This window comes from Camelus ferus, chromosome 25 (genome assembly GCF_009834535.1).
Source record: "Camelus ferus isolate YT-003-E chromosome 25, BCGSAC_Cfer_1.0, whole genome shotgun sequence".
Classification (NCBI taxonomy): Eukaryota; Metazoa; Chordata; class Mammalia; order Artiodactyla; family Camelidae; genus Camelus; species Camelus ferus.
In genome coordinates, this window is record NC_045720.1 from 32,202,500 (window position 1) to 32,218,090 (window position 15,591).

A 15,591-nucleotide genomic window follows, 5' to 3' on the forward strand; every position below is an offset into this window, starting at 1 on the left:
ATCTTTTAATATTTTCAGTGAGGACTTGGAGAAGACACAGAACACATCTCATCAAATTTGCAAATAATTCTAACTTGCAAAGCTAAAGAGGAAAACCATATTAGTCAAGAATGAAAACAGCACATATACTAAAATTGGAACAATACAGAGATTAGCATGGTCCCTGCGAAAGGATGACATGCAAATTCATGGAGCGTTCCATATTTTTAAGGGATACATTGGGGGTTTGAGGTTTGCAGATACTACCTACTCTATATAAAATAGATAAACAATATATAAAATAGATAGCTTAGGGAACTATATTCAATATCTTGCAGTAACCGATGATGAAAAAGAATATGAGAAGGAATATATGTATGTGTGACTAAAACATTATGCTGTACATCAGAAATTGATACAACATTGGAAAGTGACTATACTCCAATTAAAATAAGTAAATAAGTAAATAAGTAAATAAAAAAGAATGATGAACCTAAATGAAGAAGATAAAATTTAATACAAAAAAATTTAAATTACTCCACTTAGGTTAAAAAAAAATTAGTCTGCTATATGATACTAAGTCACCTGTAATAAAGGTTAAGTGATTTTTTTTAACATTTTTTATTGATTTATAATCACTTTACAATGTTGTGTCAAATTCCAGTGTTCAGCGCAATTTTTCAGTCATTCATGGACATATACACACTCATTGTCACATTTTTTTCTCTGTGAGTTAAGGGTTAAGTGATTTTTTGTTGACTGTAGGCTCTACATAAATTAACCAAAAAAGCTAAGGCAATTTACCTGTGATCATTCTTTCACTCAGTTCACATTGCCAGAAGTGAAACCCAGGGATTCAACAAATTGTTTCCAGTCCCTGAAATTTTCCCAGTTTCTCCCTTGTTTTAAAAAAATGTTATTTTAAAGGCTCCTAAGGCAGATTTTTCTTGGAAAGCAAATACTTAGCTTTTGTTTTTAATAGGGGAGAAAGTCCTCATCTTTGGGTTCATTTCCTAATTCTGCAGGCACCTCCCCAGAACCCTGGAATGTGACGGTTTGCAGATGAGAGGTTTACTCAACTCCCTGCACGTAAAGGCTGTCAATATCCCTCATGCCAGAGGAGGCAGTTCATTTCCTGGGCTAATCTGATGGCTAGAACATTTCATATGGAAAAAAAATCTGTTTCCTTAAGGAAAGCACAGGTACTTGGGTCTGCAGCTCCTCTTTAAGGCCTTCAGAACAAGCCTGAGCTCTGCCGTAACACCGCCTGTGGAGAGCCCTTCATCTTTTCTTTCTTTGTTTTTAAACTAAACATCCTCAAGTCTTCCAGTTCTCCACAAGCCCTGGATTCGGGGACATCCTCTAGCCCCATGGCTCCTCTCTAGAGACTTTCCTCTTTGCTCATTTGTTGGTTCACTTTCTCCTTCTCTAGGTATCCTCGGAGAGCCCGTGGGTGTACCTGGCATGTCACTAAGCATTTCCTGTTCAACACGGACAACTACGCGGGCAGTCGCCCTGCAGGCTGACAAGTGCGGAGCTGGGACATACGGCACGCTGCGGGAGTATGTTGTTGGGGTCCTAAACCCCAGCCTAGTAGATTAGGGATGCTTCCCACCGAGACCTGAAAGGCGAGCCCAATTTGGCTGGATGAAACAGAGGAGGTAGGGTTGTAGAAAAGCGTTGGAGGAGAGGAAACGTTAAGATGGCTTCTCCAAACCCACCCCTGCTGCTCAGTGGTGCATGACCTCGAGCAAAACATTTTACCTCTCTAAGCCTCAGTTTCTTCATCTGTAAAATGGGCATAATAATACCATGAAGAGTGAAGGGTAAACTGCTTAGCACAGTGCCCAGTACACAGTAGATACTTCCGAAAACAAAAAAAAGGAGCAGCCATCTTTACCATCATTATCATAATTATCATCAGGTAGGGAGACCTGGGACATGATTGGCTCCAGAGGGGGAAGGTTGTATACTTCACCCTCCAAGAGCACCAGCCATCAAAGAGGAGGAAAGAACAGTGGCTAAGGGGACGGCCCCCACCCCCACCCACCCACACACTGCAGCTGCCAAACATATGGGCAAGCTGAGGATAGACCATCCCAGAGATGAAGAAGGAAAGGAGGAAGGGAGAGAATGGAGGGGAGGGGATAAAGGAGAGTTATAGGAAAGGAAGGAGGTAAAGAGTTTACTAGAGAAGAGGAGAGAGAGAGTCTGTAGGAGAAAAAAAAAGCAAATTATTTATTCATTGGCTAGGAAAGCTTTTAATTCTGTGGCTTGTTAGAAGTCACATACTATGCTTTTGGGGGTTTTCCTGGTATTAATCACAAGATAGGAATGAAGAATTCACTTTACACAGTTGATAAAAAATGAATGATGACTGAGACGTGCATTTACATGGAAAACAGAGCACAGAGCACAGAGCCCGTACTTTACGCCTCTGGGCTGAGCAGCAGCCACGACAGTCCCTCCAGCTGGTCCATATTTCCGCCCCGACTGTATCACAGAGGAGGGATAAAGATGGGGTGCGATTTTACTTCACAGGATTTTTTTTTAAAGCCTTTGCTATAGTTAAAAATATTCGATAAGCTCTATGCATCAACTTTCATTTTCATAATCAGTTCTGACAATAAAGCCACACATCAGCCACTGGATTCTTTAGATGTGTGTTCATCGCTGTGCTATAAGAGGCTCGAGACCCCTCTTTGCTAACTTCCCCCGGGATGGAAGAAGGCTAGCAGCTTATTCTCAAAGCCCCAGAAAGGGTTGACCCGGTGCTCACGGTTTGTTCATACTCTCCAGCTGCAGTTTTCTCAGCAAATGTCATTCGTCCTGCATTGTCTCTCTGGCTGCTGCCCCACAGCATCTCTTCCTAAGATCTCTTCCTCCTGCCCATCCCCACCCCACCTCCTAGTTTTCTCCTCACAATGGTTCTCAAACTGAGGTCTCCAGAAATGCAATTTCTCAGGCCCCAACCCAGACCTACTAAATCAAACATTCTGGGCATGGGAACCAGCAGTCTGTGTGTCACAAGTCTTCCAGGAGCTTCTGATTCACAATGAAGTTTGAGGACCACTGCTCGGTTTCCTGATCCTACTGCCTCACCCCTGTTCCCCTGTCTGATTCTACTGCCCCCACCCCTTCTGTCTCAAAACTTCTCCCTCCCACCTGGAGAAAGGGAAAGAAAGCCGAGGATTACATAGGGGTTTCACTATGGGAGCCAGAGAAAGGACAACTGAAAGGCGGGAATCAGGAGCTGTCATCACGTCCTAGATGAGACCCGAAGGATCCCTGACTTCTGCCACCTGCCTTTACAGGTGAATACACGGGAGAGGAAAAGTGGCTTGCCCAGGGTCACTTGCTAGGTAGGTGTCAGGTCAAGACTGGAACCCACACGAGGATGAAATCAGCCACCTGCTTGTCTCATCCTCTCAGTGGTCCAACACACACGGAGCTTCCACTGTGGGTGGGACCAAAGCCCAGGCTTGAGGTCAGCAGCCAGGGTGGAACCAGCAGCAGCAGCTCCAAATCCGATGGACATTTCATGGTCTGTTCAAAACTCCTGGTCAGGGAGCAAGCTCGAGTGTGAGATGCCTTTTTCTTTGCTCAAACACACGTTTCCTAAGCCATGCATCCTCTCCCGGGGTGAGGGCTAGGGGCGCCTTTTCTTTCTGGGTTTTCAGAATCCCTAACAAGTTTGCTAAATTGCTTTATTCTCTTCGCCTTGGCTTCCTTGTCTGAAAACGAGATAAACCAATAACCACCTCGCAGCGTTTCGTCTTTTTTTTCACAGATCAAGTGAGCTAGCGCGTCTTTACTCACGGCAGGGGCTCAGTGAAGTGAGAGAGTCTCCAGAGATGCTATGAGACATGAAAAACACTCAGTCCCTTTCTTCAAGGGTTTACGATCTAATGGTAAAAACAAGGTGAATACAAAAATAACCGGAGTAGGAATCGTGGGTAGGTGCCGCTATTACCCCTTGTGATATAAGGCTGACAGAGTTGGCGCCTTAGCAGAGGACCTACAGTGCAGGTGGCAGGGATGTGAGGGTCCCGCCTGGCTGGGAGGGGGAGGAAGTGGCATTTGGCCTGGACCTGACTGATATTAGGCCTTGGGCAGGGAAGGACGCTCCAGGTAGGAGGAGGGTGAACAAAGCCCCGGAAAGCTCAGGGAAGGAGGCAAAAGTCGCATCCAGGACAAAGTGGCTTCAGGGCATGTAAGGCTGGTGGCCTCAGTGGGTCTGTCCTTCCAGAAGCCAGCAGCTCAGATGGCTTCTGGCATCTGCTTTTCCTCCCTCACAGAGGATGCCAATAAATGTCAATTAGGGATGGTTTCAGGATGTGAAAACTCATCTACTGGCAGCCCATGCTTGAAAATGTTAATAATTATCAACCCAGGTGAAAACCTCCATTGGCAACACAGAGCAAGACATTCTTACGCTGAATTCTCTAGGCCAGCCAGCTCCTACAGTCACATTGCTAATTTAGGAGGTTTCGGGTCCTTACGTGAAACACATTGCATTTTTACTACTGTAGATGTCAGGTCTAATTAGAGACATATGCAGAACTGGAAACAAATGCTTCCTCACGTGCTGTGATTTCCCAGGAACGGAATCTGGGGCTGTACACAGTCAGTTCTTAGATTGTCCCCATCAGCTCCATTTTTAAGTAGTAAATTAACTGTTATGGAGAAATGTCATTAAATTCTGTGACTTCTACCCCCAAACACCTCTGGAATATTTTCCGGGGTGAGGGGGTTGGTCAGCTCCCACCATCCCGGGACCACACCTTGGGGCCAGCTTTCTTTTAAATCTCCACTGCCCACTTCTGGAATCTACTTTCATACTGCTGCAAAGTGCTCTTTTAAAACACAGACCTCAGGGGAGGGGGTATAGCTCAGTGGTAGAGTGTGTGGTTCTATTAAAAAAAAAGAATTAAAAAGAGATAAACAAAAATTTATTAAAAATAAAAAAACCCACAAACATGAATTCTTCGTGGGTGCTATTGATCCAAAGGGGAATCTATTATAAAGAAAGGAAAAGGTTTCCAGATTAGTTAGTAGAAATAAAATGAGCTAGGTTGGTAAATTTAGAAAAGATGGCACTCATTAACAAGACCTTACAAAAGACAAAGGAAGAGGGGGGGAGGTGCGGGGAGATTGGGGGGGAGGGCAGAAGCACAGACGTTTGCCTGTGTACTGGCACTCCAGGAGTGAGAGGAGTCACGGATTCAGTGGGAGTTTGGGCAAGGAGGGTTAAGGTTTCCAAAAAGGCTGATGTGCCCCACTGGTTGCCCTGGTGACAGGTCCACCCCAATGTGACAGTGATATAATAAAGAGAAAAAACGCGCTCAAGCAAAGCAGGCAGTACTTAGGGGTGTGGAGCAACATGACTTCCAGTTAGCGCCACCTTGAGGAGACCCTCGGGAGAAGTCTGGAAGGGGACGGGGTCCTAATACAGGGTGGGTGCAGAGGGAAGAGTCTGAGGCGTCCATGAGCTTACCCTCCGGGCACAGCACACCCTGCTGCCCCAAATCTACCCGCTGGCATAGTTGCCTTGAAGGGTCTTAGGGATGGAGCATGTGCTCGTTCGTTTTCGTGGTGGTCTGGGAGTATAGGCACTCCCTGCCCTTTGCCCCAGCTCGGGATGGCTGAGGCTGTCCAGAAGGCACAGTGGGTACAAAGGGACTCAGCAGTGATCACAACTACTGCCAGCTAAAGACCTCCACCCCCGCAGCATGAAACCCAAACTCTTTGTTGAAGCCCCCTGAGGTCCTAAGTGAGCTGGTTCCTGCCTGGCCTCTCTGGGCTTGCTGCCAGCTCAGACCACCTGCCATATAGACATGGCGGCCCCAATGGCATGACCCATCTCCAGGCTCCATCCTCACTCCTCTCCCACCAGCTCATCCTCAGGACTCCACATAGTCTTGACCTTCACTGGGAACACTTCCCTAAATCAGCTGTTTTCAAAGTGTGATTTGGGGACCCCCTTCAGAAGGTCCACCTTTGTTCACTGTCAATGTTAGACTGAAAGCAGATTGTACTTGTGAATCCAGGCCAGAGTCATGATGTTTGCCTTCAGTTTCATGATTTTCACTCACCCACTATGTTCCCAAGTCAAGCAGCCTTCCAGCAGGTCAGGGAGCAGCCAGGCCACTCACCAGGGCCATATTCCATCCACCTCTTTGTTCCTGACACATTCCCTGACAAAATGAGAAATGGAGACTGGTGCAGGGGAGGGGAGGACACTGGATGTGGGGTTGATGCCCGTGGCAAAACAGGATCTCTTACCTTGAAGGCAAGGGGCTTCTCCTTCAGAGCCTGAGCTCAGGGCGAAGGAGAGGACAGTGGATGCAGACAAGTAGGGGAGACACAGCTTGTGTGTGTGTGTGTGTGTGTGTGTGTGTGTGTGTGTGTGTGTTTGTGTGTGTGTGTGTGAGAGAGAGAGAGAGAGAGAGAGAGAAAGGGAGAGAGAGAGAAAGGGAGAGAGAGAGAGAGAAAGAGAGAGAGGCAGGGGTGGGGGTAGAGATATTTGGCGCCAGGAGGAGTATGCTTTTCTAGCTAAGTATGTGGTGGCTCATTCCAAAAGCAGCCCCATCAGAAACCCAACTGGTGTTCTAGGAATCAGGCATTTCCAGCTCTCCCTCCTTCCCTCTGTCTCTCTCCCCGTCACACACACCCACACCCACACCCACACCACACAAACACACATACACGCCTCCTCCACCTCCCTATCTATCTATCACCTTGAAATTTTTTTTCAAAAGCCCTTTAATCAGTGTACCAAACATCCCCCAGTCCTTTTCACTTTTGCAGAAATCATATGTTTATGTCACTATGGAAACAGATTCTCAGGAGACGAAAGACATGGAGGGCCCGGGATCATGGGGTCATCGTTCACGTCAACACCATCAAGATTCTGACCTCTCGAAACAGGGCTTTTGTTCCTCTGGTCTCTGACTGTCATTTTGGATGCTGAGGCTACCAGGCACTGAGCGGTTCTCTCTCTCAGTGGCCTTCGTGGGGGGTCAGATTCTAGGGGCTGGCCAATGAGATACAAATATAAAACACAGTTTCAGAGAATAAATTCATGGAATGATAGTCATGGTAAAGCTTTCACTCACTGCATCCCTATAATCTACATACATCAATTAGCTTACTTCCTCCTCCAAAAATATCCCCAGGTCAGCATTAACAGTCCTACTTCACAGATGAGAAAACTGAACTTCAGGGAGGTGACCCAAGAACACACACTTGGTAAGTGGCAAAGCCAGGTCTATGAACTCAGGGCTACGCCAAAGCCCATTGCCTTTCCACTGGCCAACCTTCCTATTGCATCCTAGACTAACCAGAGCCCATTTTGAGAATCAGGCCCACTTATCTATATTCAGTGTGTTTTCATGACCTTTCCTTTCTCTCAGAGAAAGAAAAAAATATCACCTGCAGAAAGCATGTTCACTGGGTGAGCGTAACAGAGCTCTGGCATTTTCTATCTTCGTATCTTGATTCAATTTATCACGTCCCCAACCCTCTTCTGTGCCCGCTCCCACCTTCCACAAGCCCGCCTGCTCTCCTTCCCATGCTGCCGTGCAGGGAAGCATTATTAACACGCATTAGCCAGACAAATCCAACAAAAAATTCTCGTAACACCCATGTCCACGTAAGTCCAACCAGAACCTTTTCAAATGAAAAATCTTGCCCTTGCTTATCGGAGAAAAGTCAGGAGCTTCAGATGAAATGAAAAGCTTTGAAATAGAAGAGGTTTAATTTCATCCGAAAACCCCTGGACAAGCACTTCCTCAACTCGAGACGCACACATTGCCAACAGGATGCCCTCTCCCCACCGCACACCCAACAGGGGACCCAGGGCTGACATCCATCCCCTGGTCTGGAGGCCCGCCCTTGGCCACCTCTTCTTGCTTCTGTAGGTGGAGCCCCGGTCACTCACCCAGGAGGGCCGTCTGAGGGTGGGTCCGAGAGTGTCTCCCTCTGGAGCTGGTCCTGGAAGGAGGCCGCTCCCTGGCCTCAGCAGGGAGGAGGAGGATCTGTCCGAGGATCAGCAGAAAGCAGCCCACCAGCATCTTTTCCATCTTCAAGAAGAGGAAGAGGGGCAAGGCTGTGACAAACACAACAGGAGGAGAAGGCTGAGTGAGGTTTCTGGGTCTCCCTGGATGCTAGATGATGGGGACCCACAGCCCCACTCCCTCGTATCAGACAGGCCACTTGTACTTAAAATGTCATTTGTGTGTGTGACCCTTAGACCCATTGGTAGGTTCTTGGATACTCCGATCAGGGCATGCATAGCTGGAATTCTTCATCATTTTGGTCACTATAAGACTGAATGGAAAACTTGAAGGGGTAAAAAAATCTATCCTGAAGTTTTCAATCAAGTTTATTAGCAATTTTTCATAATCACATTCTATATCTTGGATTTGAAAAAGGAAAAACTGTATCTGAGGATTCCGAGTAACAATACTCCTTTAGTCTAATACTAGTGGATGGTACAAATTAATATATGTAAGTTCCCAAGGAATTCGTAAACAGCTGACGTAAGGTCACATGACTTAGCCTCCCAGCATTCAGCCTCCCTGCCTCCCAGCCTCCCTGCCTCCCAAATACGTCTATTAAGAGGGACATGGTACTGCGGTTAAGGGCTTAGACTGTGGCACCAGACTGCCTGGCTTTGAATCCTGGCTATGACACTTGCTAACTGTGTGTGACCTTGGGCAAGCTACTTAACCTCCCCAAGCCTTATGGGAACATGGAACAATGTTAGTTAACTGAGCAACTTAATCTATGTAACTAAAGCATTCAGCATAGTGCCCAGCACACGTGCGGCGGTGGGGACAAGCAAACCTGCAAAAAAGCTAGGGGACCAGAGAAGAACAGGACCAAAGTTGATGCTGAACAAGAAGCTCTCAGACGCATGAAGAATTTTAACCCCAAGCTAAGTTTCAGGTTTCCACAGGGGTGAGGGAGTTTCAACCAGAGTAGCAGTCTTTACCAGACTTCATTTGTTTTCTATACTGGTCCTGGAGAGTAGCTGGTATGAAGGCTCCAGGAGAAAAGATTCTGAGCAGGGAAGTGACATGGTCAGATAGATCCAGGCTCTCCCAGGATGACCAAACTCAGCGTTTCACACGGGATGAGAAAGGTACTTGCCACCTGGTGAATAATGTCAAGACTACTCTGCCTGCAAACCCTCACGGAGAAGGTAGTATCCTGGGACTAGGTTTAAATGCATTTTTCTTCTATTTTCTATCATTATAATGGGTGTCATAGCAATTTATTAATGTATATAAATTAGGTGGGGAGGAGGGAATGTTTAAGGAGGAACAGCATTTAAGGGAGATCATTTGTATGTAAAATTTTTACTAAATCTTCATCTTACGCTTGACAGTTTCACCCAATTGATTTCATTTAATCCCCATACATATCTTGCAGAAATCAGAACTATTATCTCTGCTTTTTGGAGATGAGGAAACTGAGGCTCAGAGAAGTTTAGTCACTTGACCTAGGTCACCCAGCTAAAGTAAATGGCAAAGTAGGCTAAGAGGCTAGTTTCAAACCCCAGGGTAAGAGGCTAATTTGCCAGTTCCTCGATTAGCAGAAAACTAGGTTAGCTGCGAACCAAGTCCCCAGAAGTGAATTCATGAAAGGCCATAGCTGTTTCACTGTAAGAGGTGGGAACAGGGCAGGGCAGGGGAAGGGACCATTTCCCAAAATGTGAAAAAATAATAATAATTCAGTGAACTGTTTGTTCAGCAAATTGCTTTCAGGAATTGACCTGGAGATGAACCCAGGCCTGTCGACCTTCAAAGTCCACAGTTTTTCACACTTACTGGGTTGAGCTAGCTCACTTTTCACTATACATTAAAGTTATATTGAAAATAGCACGTTTACTCAGCGCTTACTATGCGCTGGGCACCGGGCCAAGCGCTTTAAATGTATTAAGTCATTTAATTCTTACGGGAACCAGAGAAGTTAAGTCATTTGCCCAACGTTATGCCACTAATAAAGGGGTGAAGCTTCAGACAGTGTTAGCTTGTTACGGATAACTAATGCCCACCCCCTTACAGACAAATTAAACTCTTTACTAATTGGACTGGTCCCTTTTCATAGCTTAAACTGGGAGATTCCTTTTTAGAACAGAGAGAAAACAGAATAGTTCGCCTCTTTCTCTGATCTTAAACCTACTATTTACTTTCAAGCTTCCATGGCATTTATCACATTTTATATGACATTCTAAGGGTGTTATGTCATTTATATCTGATTTATTATTTTAACGATGTGCTTATTTCTCCCAACTGAGCAAATACAAAGTCCACGTTTATTTCTTTCAACATATACAACATACTCTCAAGGCCCACATCCATCCTGATACATTTTCAATTAAACCCAACCATTTAGAACATACTGCAGTGGATAATTATGATTTTCAAAAAACAAATACCATTTCACGTGGCTTCAGTTTACCGTGGATTTCAAGAAGTGTTTGCATTTTCCAGTCACCATTGCTAACCAAAAGGCCCTGAGGATAGGTGCATTTAGATGACAAATAAACATATAAAAAAAAGTTCCACATTCTTAATCATTAGAAAAATGCAAATTAAACCACAATGAGATTCTATGACAAATCCACTAAAATAGCTAAAATTAAAAAGACTGATACAACCGAGCGTTGGCAAAGATGTGAAAAACTGGAATCCTAATACATTGCTGGTAAGAAAGCAAAATGGTACAGCCACTTTGGAAAACAATTTGGCAGTCCTTCATACAGTTAAACATACACTTCCCAAATGATACAGCACAGGGTGACCAGCTGCCCTCATTTGTCCATAACTGCCTGTGTTTTAGCACTGAGAGTCCTTCCTCCCATCAAACTCATCAGTCCTGGGCAAACTGGGCAAACCAGCCACCCTGATTCTAGGTATTTACCCAAAAGATATAAAAACACGCTCACACAAAGTCTAATCCTCAGATGCTCATAGAGGGCTTCTTTGTAAAAGCTAAAAACTGAAAACAACCCAAATGGCCATATGTTAATGAACATATAAATAAATTGTGGCCCATCCATACAGTGGAATACTACTCAGCAATGAAAGGAATGAGGTACTGGATGAATCTCAAAATAATTAGGCTGAGTGAAAGCAGCCAGACACAAAAAGAATCCATACTGAATGTTCCTATTTATATAATATGCAATAAAGGAAAACACTCCATGACACAAAGATCAGTGGTTCCCAGGGTTGGGATGGGAGAAGAGGGTCAGTTACAAAGGGGCATGAGGGCAATTTGGGGGGTGATGGAAATGTTTGCATCACGATTATGGTGGCGGTTACACGGCTCTATACATTTGTCAGAACCCATCAAATTGTACACTAAAAAGTGATGAGTTTTATTCTTGGAAGTCATACTTTAAAAGAGCTGTTTAAAAGAAACGAAAAGGATGGGGAAAAGGATACTATATATAAGTCAACAGAAAACCAGTGCGGCAATAGTAATATCAGACAAGGTAGACTTTTTAACAAATGCAATGGCAGTGAAACAAGGAAAAAGAAAAGTCAGCGCACGCAGCCTGCATTAATCATTGTTCCTCAGTTCCGCATTTACAGCTGCTCACGTTTGAAGAACAAGAGCAGAAGCCAATTCTAACTGGAAAAACAGCATGACGTTTGAGAAGCAGTTCCTTTCATACAGGGGCATATGAGAAGGATTGTTGTGCTGAGAAATAGAGGTTAATTCAATCAGGACAGATTCCATGATGCATTTGGGGGCATGAAGAGAATATTAAATAAAAAAAATACAGCAGCTTTGACTTGTTCTAGCAACTTTTCTCCTCCCCATGGGACAATGAGTCTTTTCACTCTACCGAGAGGGTGGGGGAAGAGAGAAGGGGATTGTTCAGACCCTCTTAGCTATGAGTTCTTCTGAGCATCACTGTTCCAAGTAAATGGACAGGCGAGGAGAATCCCACCAGAGCCAACACGACGTGCGTGGGCCTTGACGGGAGAGCCTGGCCCTGTTACAGCACGCTGCGTGACCTCAGTTAGGTCATGTAACTCTGGGCTTTAGTTAGCCAGCCATAAAATGAGAGGCGTGGTCTGGAAGCAGCGCTTCTCAGCCTAAACCAGAGCACAGGCCCGTGCCACCCTGCCGTCCTTGGAAGACTGGGCTTGACACCCTCCCAGGCGACAAACCCTGTCTCTGGACAAGAAGAGAGAAGGGGTAAGACACTGATATTTTTATGTGCCTGCGATGGCCAGGCAGAGAACTGAGCACTTTGTGTATTATTATCTCTTTGGAGCCCTATAATCATCCTGTGAGGTGGACAAGCTCCCGATTTCACAGACGGACCACCCAGACCCACAGATAGAAAGATGCTGTCCAAGGCCTCAGGGCTCGTGAAGTGGCGGAGACAAGACTCGACCCCCGCCGTTGCTCAGGCTGTCAGCCTTCTTGTTAAAGAAGGGATTTTGAGTCCCCTCTCCAATTTTGAAAGCTCTTAGACATCAGGTTCAATGCTTCGTCTGCTCCATCGGCCCACTGACCTTGCACCCAAACTAGTCTGTGTTCACAGGGGTCAGTCACCAGGCCCTGGGGCTACAGCAGCCTTAGAGGCTGTACCTTCCTGGCTCCCACCTCGGACCTGAATCCCCAGCTCCCGCAGGGCCGGCGAATGGAACCCAACCTCTGCTAGGACTCAAGGCTCAAAATGTTAGACATTTAGATGGTGGACCTGACGTTGCCTGTCAGTGATTTTCATCCAGTGGTGAAGGCCTGATCGCCAGCTGTGCCTTTCCAGATACAAATTCAGCTGCTTCCACTGAAGCCCTTTCACAGTCAAGGTAACTCCATCTGCTCAGCCAACCATGCCGGAAACTTGGCCCCAGCTTCCAGGTCTTCCTCGCATCACCATCACATTCATGGGTGGACAAACCCTGGCGGTCCCGCCTCTGCACGGCTCCCCTCTCCAGCCCTCCTGACTGCTCCCCCAATGCCAGCAATGCTCCCATCTCTCTATTTCTCCTCCTGCCAAAAATTAATAAAATAATACAAAAAATAAATAAATAAAAAAGAATAAAAATAAAGTATCAATTTAGCCATACATGCATATGCAAAACATTTAAAATTTACAAAACATATATTAGTTTAGAACTAACGCTATTCATGAAAAATGTTTCATACAATGTTTTCTCTCTCTCACTTCATAAAACAGTTTTCAAATGCTTGCCTCTCTCCTATCAGTATTTTGTCAGCACTAACGATGTTTTTTGAGTCTTCTGGTCGTATCCAGTGTCATCCAACCCTTGCAATTGTGAAAGATACATCTACATGTATCCAAAATTAGCACATTGGCTGAGGACATTTCAAGCTAATGTGTCTTCCAAATAGTACTTTGTTCAAAATATTTGACAGAGCTCCCTATACTTTGAGAGAATTTGCAAGGACTTAGATATAGGGCAATTTCCTCCTTTCCAAGGCATTATTTTCTGGGGAAAAACCCCTCACCGCATAGTTTGGTATATGTGATCTTTCCTACTGTATCTTCTCTCTCTTCCATCCAATCAAGCACCACGTCCTGCCACGTGCTGTCTCTCATATCTCCTTCCCTTTCTGTCCACATCAAAGTCACAGCCCTAAGCCTGGCCCTTATTCACACTGGAGAAACGACAGACGTCTCGGCAACCCTGCTAGTTGTCCTCTAATACCCTCCCCTCCTTCTTTAGTAATAGAGCCCCACTTTCTAAGATTCGTGATGGGCTGGAATAAAGACCATGATGCCCAGTCTTCCCTGCCCCCCTGCCAGGTGACTACATGTGCGCCGGGGGATGGAAGTGGACGTGATGTGTACAACCTCTGAGAAGTGTCCTTCTGAAAAGGGTGGGGTGAATGACCACCCTGTTTTTTCCCTCCTGCTGGCTGGAATAAGGACATCCTGGCTGGAGACCCAGCAGTCGTTTTGAACCATGAGGCACCAGAGAAATGGAAGCTATGCTGCATGGTGAAAGCAATGGAGCACAGGAGGGCGGGTCCCTGACCCCATTCTCCCTTTGGACGCACTGTCTCCAGGCTTCTAGAACACAAACTTTCTTCTTCAAGCCACTGTCGTTTCAGTTTTTTCTGTAACTTGGAGTTGAACATAATCCTAATTAACAGACTGACTCTAAGTCTCTCCTATTGAATCCATCTGGCACCAGCGCTGAATTCAGTCTTTCCAACACAATACCATACTTGCCATGCTCTTGTTCAAAGACTGTCAGTGACTTCTGCATACCAATCCGATAAAATCCTGATTCCCTAACTTAGCATTCAAAGTCCCATAACCTGACCTTCAGTAACTCCCCCACCCACTCCACCAACACACCAACACACACACACACACACACACACAGTCATTACCCCTCCATTCCAGCCTCTAGCACCATACAATGGCTCTTACCCTCTGCTGGCTGGATTGAGTTTATGACGACTGAGCTATGAGTAGGTAGTCACTCCCTTTTAAAATGAAGTGTGAGTGGAAACAACTTTAACAACAGAGCAGATACATTGTGGTGGAGTTATATAATGTGACATTATACAACGACAGAAAAGAGTGAATTCACGCTTCTTGCAACATCATAAATTTACAAACCTAACACTGAACAAAACAAAATTCAAAAATGGACAAAACGAATCTACAATCATAGGACTCAGAAGAGTGGTTACACTTGAGGTGTCAGTGCACAGAAGGAGGCATGGGGGTGGATCGTGGGATGCTGGAAATGTTCTGCCGATTAATCAGAATGCCGGCTACGCATTTTGGAAGAATAACCCAGCTGCACCCCTGATTTGTGCACTTTTCTGTATGTGTGCTTCAGTAAAAGGTTTACTTTAAAAAAGAGGCAACAGTAATGTATGGTGGTAGAAGCTGGAATAGCAGTTACTTTCAAGGGGAGGTGATAATTAATTGGGAGTACAAGGGGGGCTTCTCAGGTACTGATCTGGGAGGTGTTCACATGAGAGTGTTCACTTTACAAAAGATCCATTGAACTGTTCCCTTATGGTTATGCATCTTTTTATATGTTTCTTTGATTAAAAATTTACTTAAAAAATAAAGTGTGTGGTACTACTTCTGCCTCCATTGCTCTCTGATCATGCCGTAGGAGAGGTGGGAGCTACGGCAGGGATTTTGCAGAGAGTTTAACAGATGCTCTCTCTTCAGTGGGTTGTTGGGCACATTCTGGAAGGGGATGTTAGTAAGATGAGGCTGCCCAGCTGGCCCTGATCTGGACCACCTTCTCAAGCCCTGCGGTGGGCAGAATAATGGCCTCCCAAAGATGTCCACATCCTAATCCCAGAACCTGTGAAGATGTTATGTTACAGCAAAGGGGAATTGTGGTTGCTAATCAGCTGGCTTGAAAAACAGGGAGAGTACCCTGAATTATCTGGGTGAGGCCAATGCAATCACCAGGGTCCTTAAAAACAGAAGAGGAAGACAGCATGAGAGGGACTCAGCCTGACACGGCTGGCTTTGAAGATGCCAGGGGGCACAGGCCAAGCAATGAGGAAGAGTCTAGAAGCTGGAAAAGGCAAGGAAATGGATTCTCTCCTAAAGCCTCCAAGAGGAACGAGAAC

At 45.5% G+C, this 15,591-nt stretch overlaps 1 protein-coding gene and 1 pseudogene across 2 annotated transcripts in view; one reads left to right on the top strand and one right to left on the bottom strand.

The window, feature by feature from the left end:
• MATN2 (matrilin 2) overlaps positions 1 to 15,591 on the bottom strand; it is a 119,607-nt gene that overhangs the window by 99,885 nt on the left and 4,131 nt on the right. For both annotated transcript variants that reach the window (XM_032468316.1, XM_032468315.1), the window contains exon 2: positions 7,922 to 8,089. In XM_032468316.1, coding sequence (XP_032324207.1) covers positions 7,922 to 8,063 — 142 coding nt within the window. In that variant the 5' untranslated portion in view covers positions 8,064 to 8,089. The remainder of the gene's footprint in view (positions 1 to 7,921; positions 8,090 to 15,591) is intronic.
• On the top strand, positions 111 to 208 carry LOC116659922 (annotated as a pseudogene).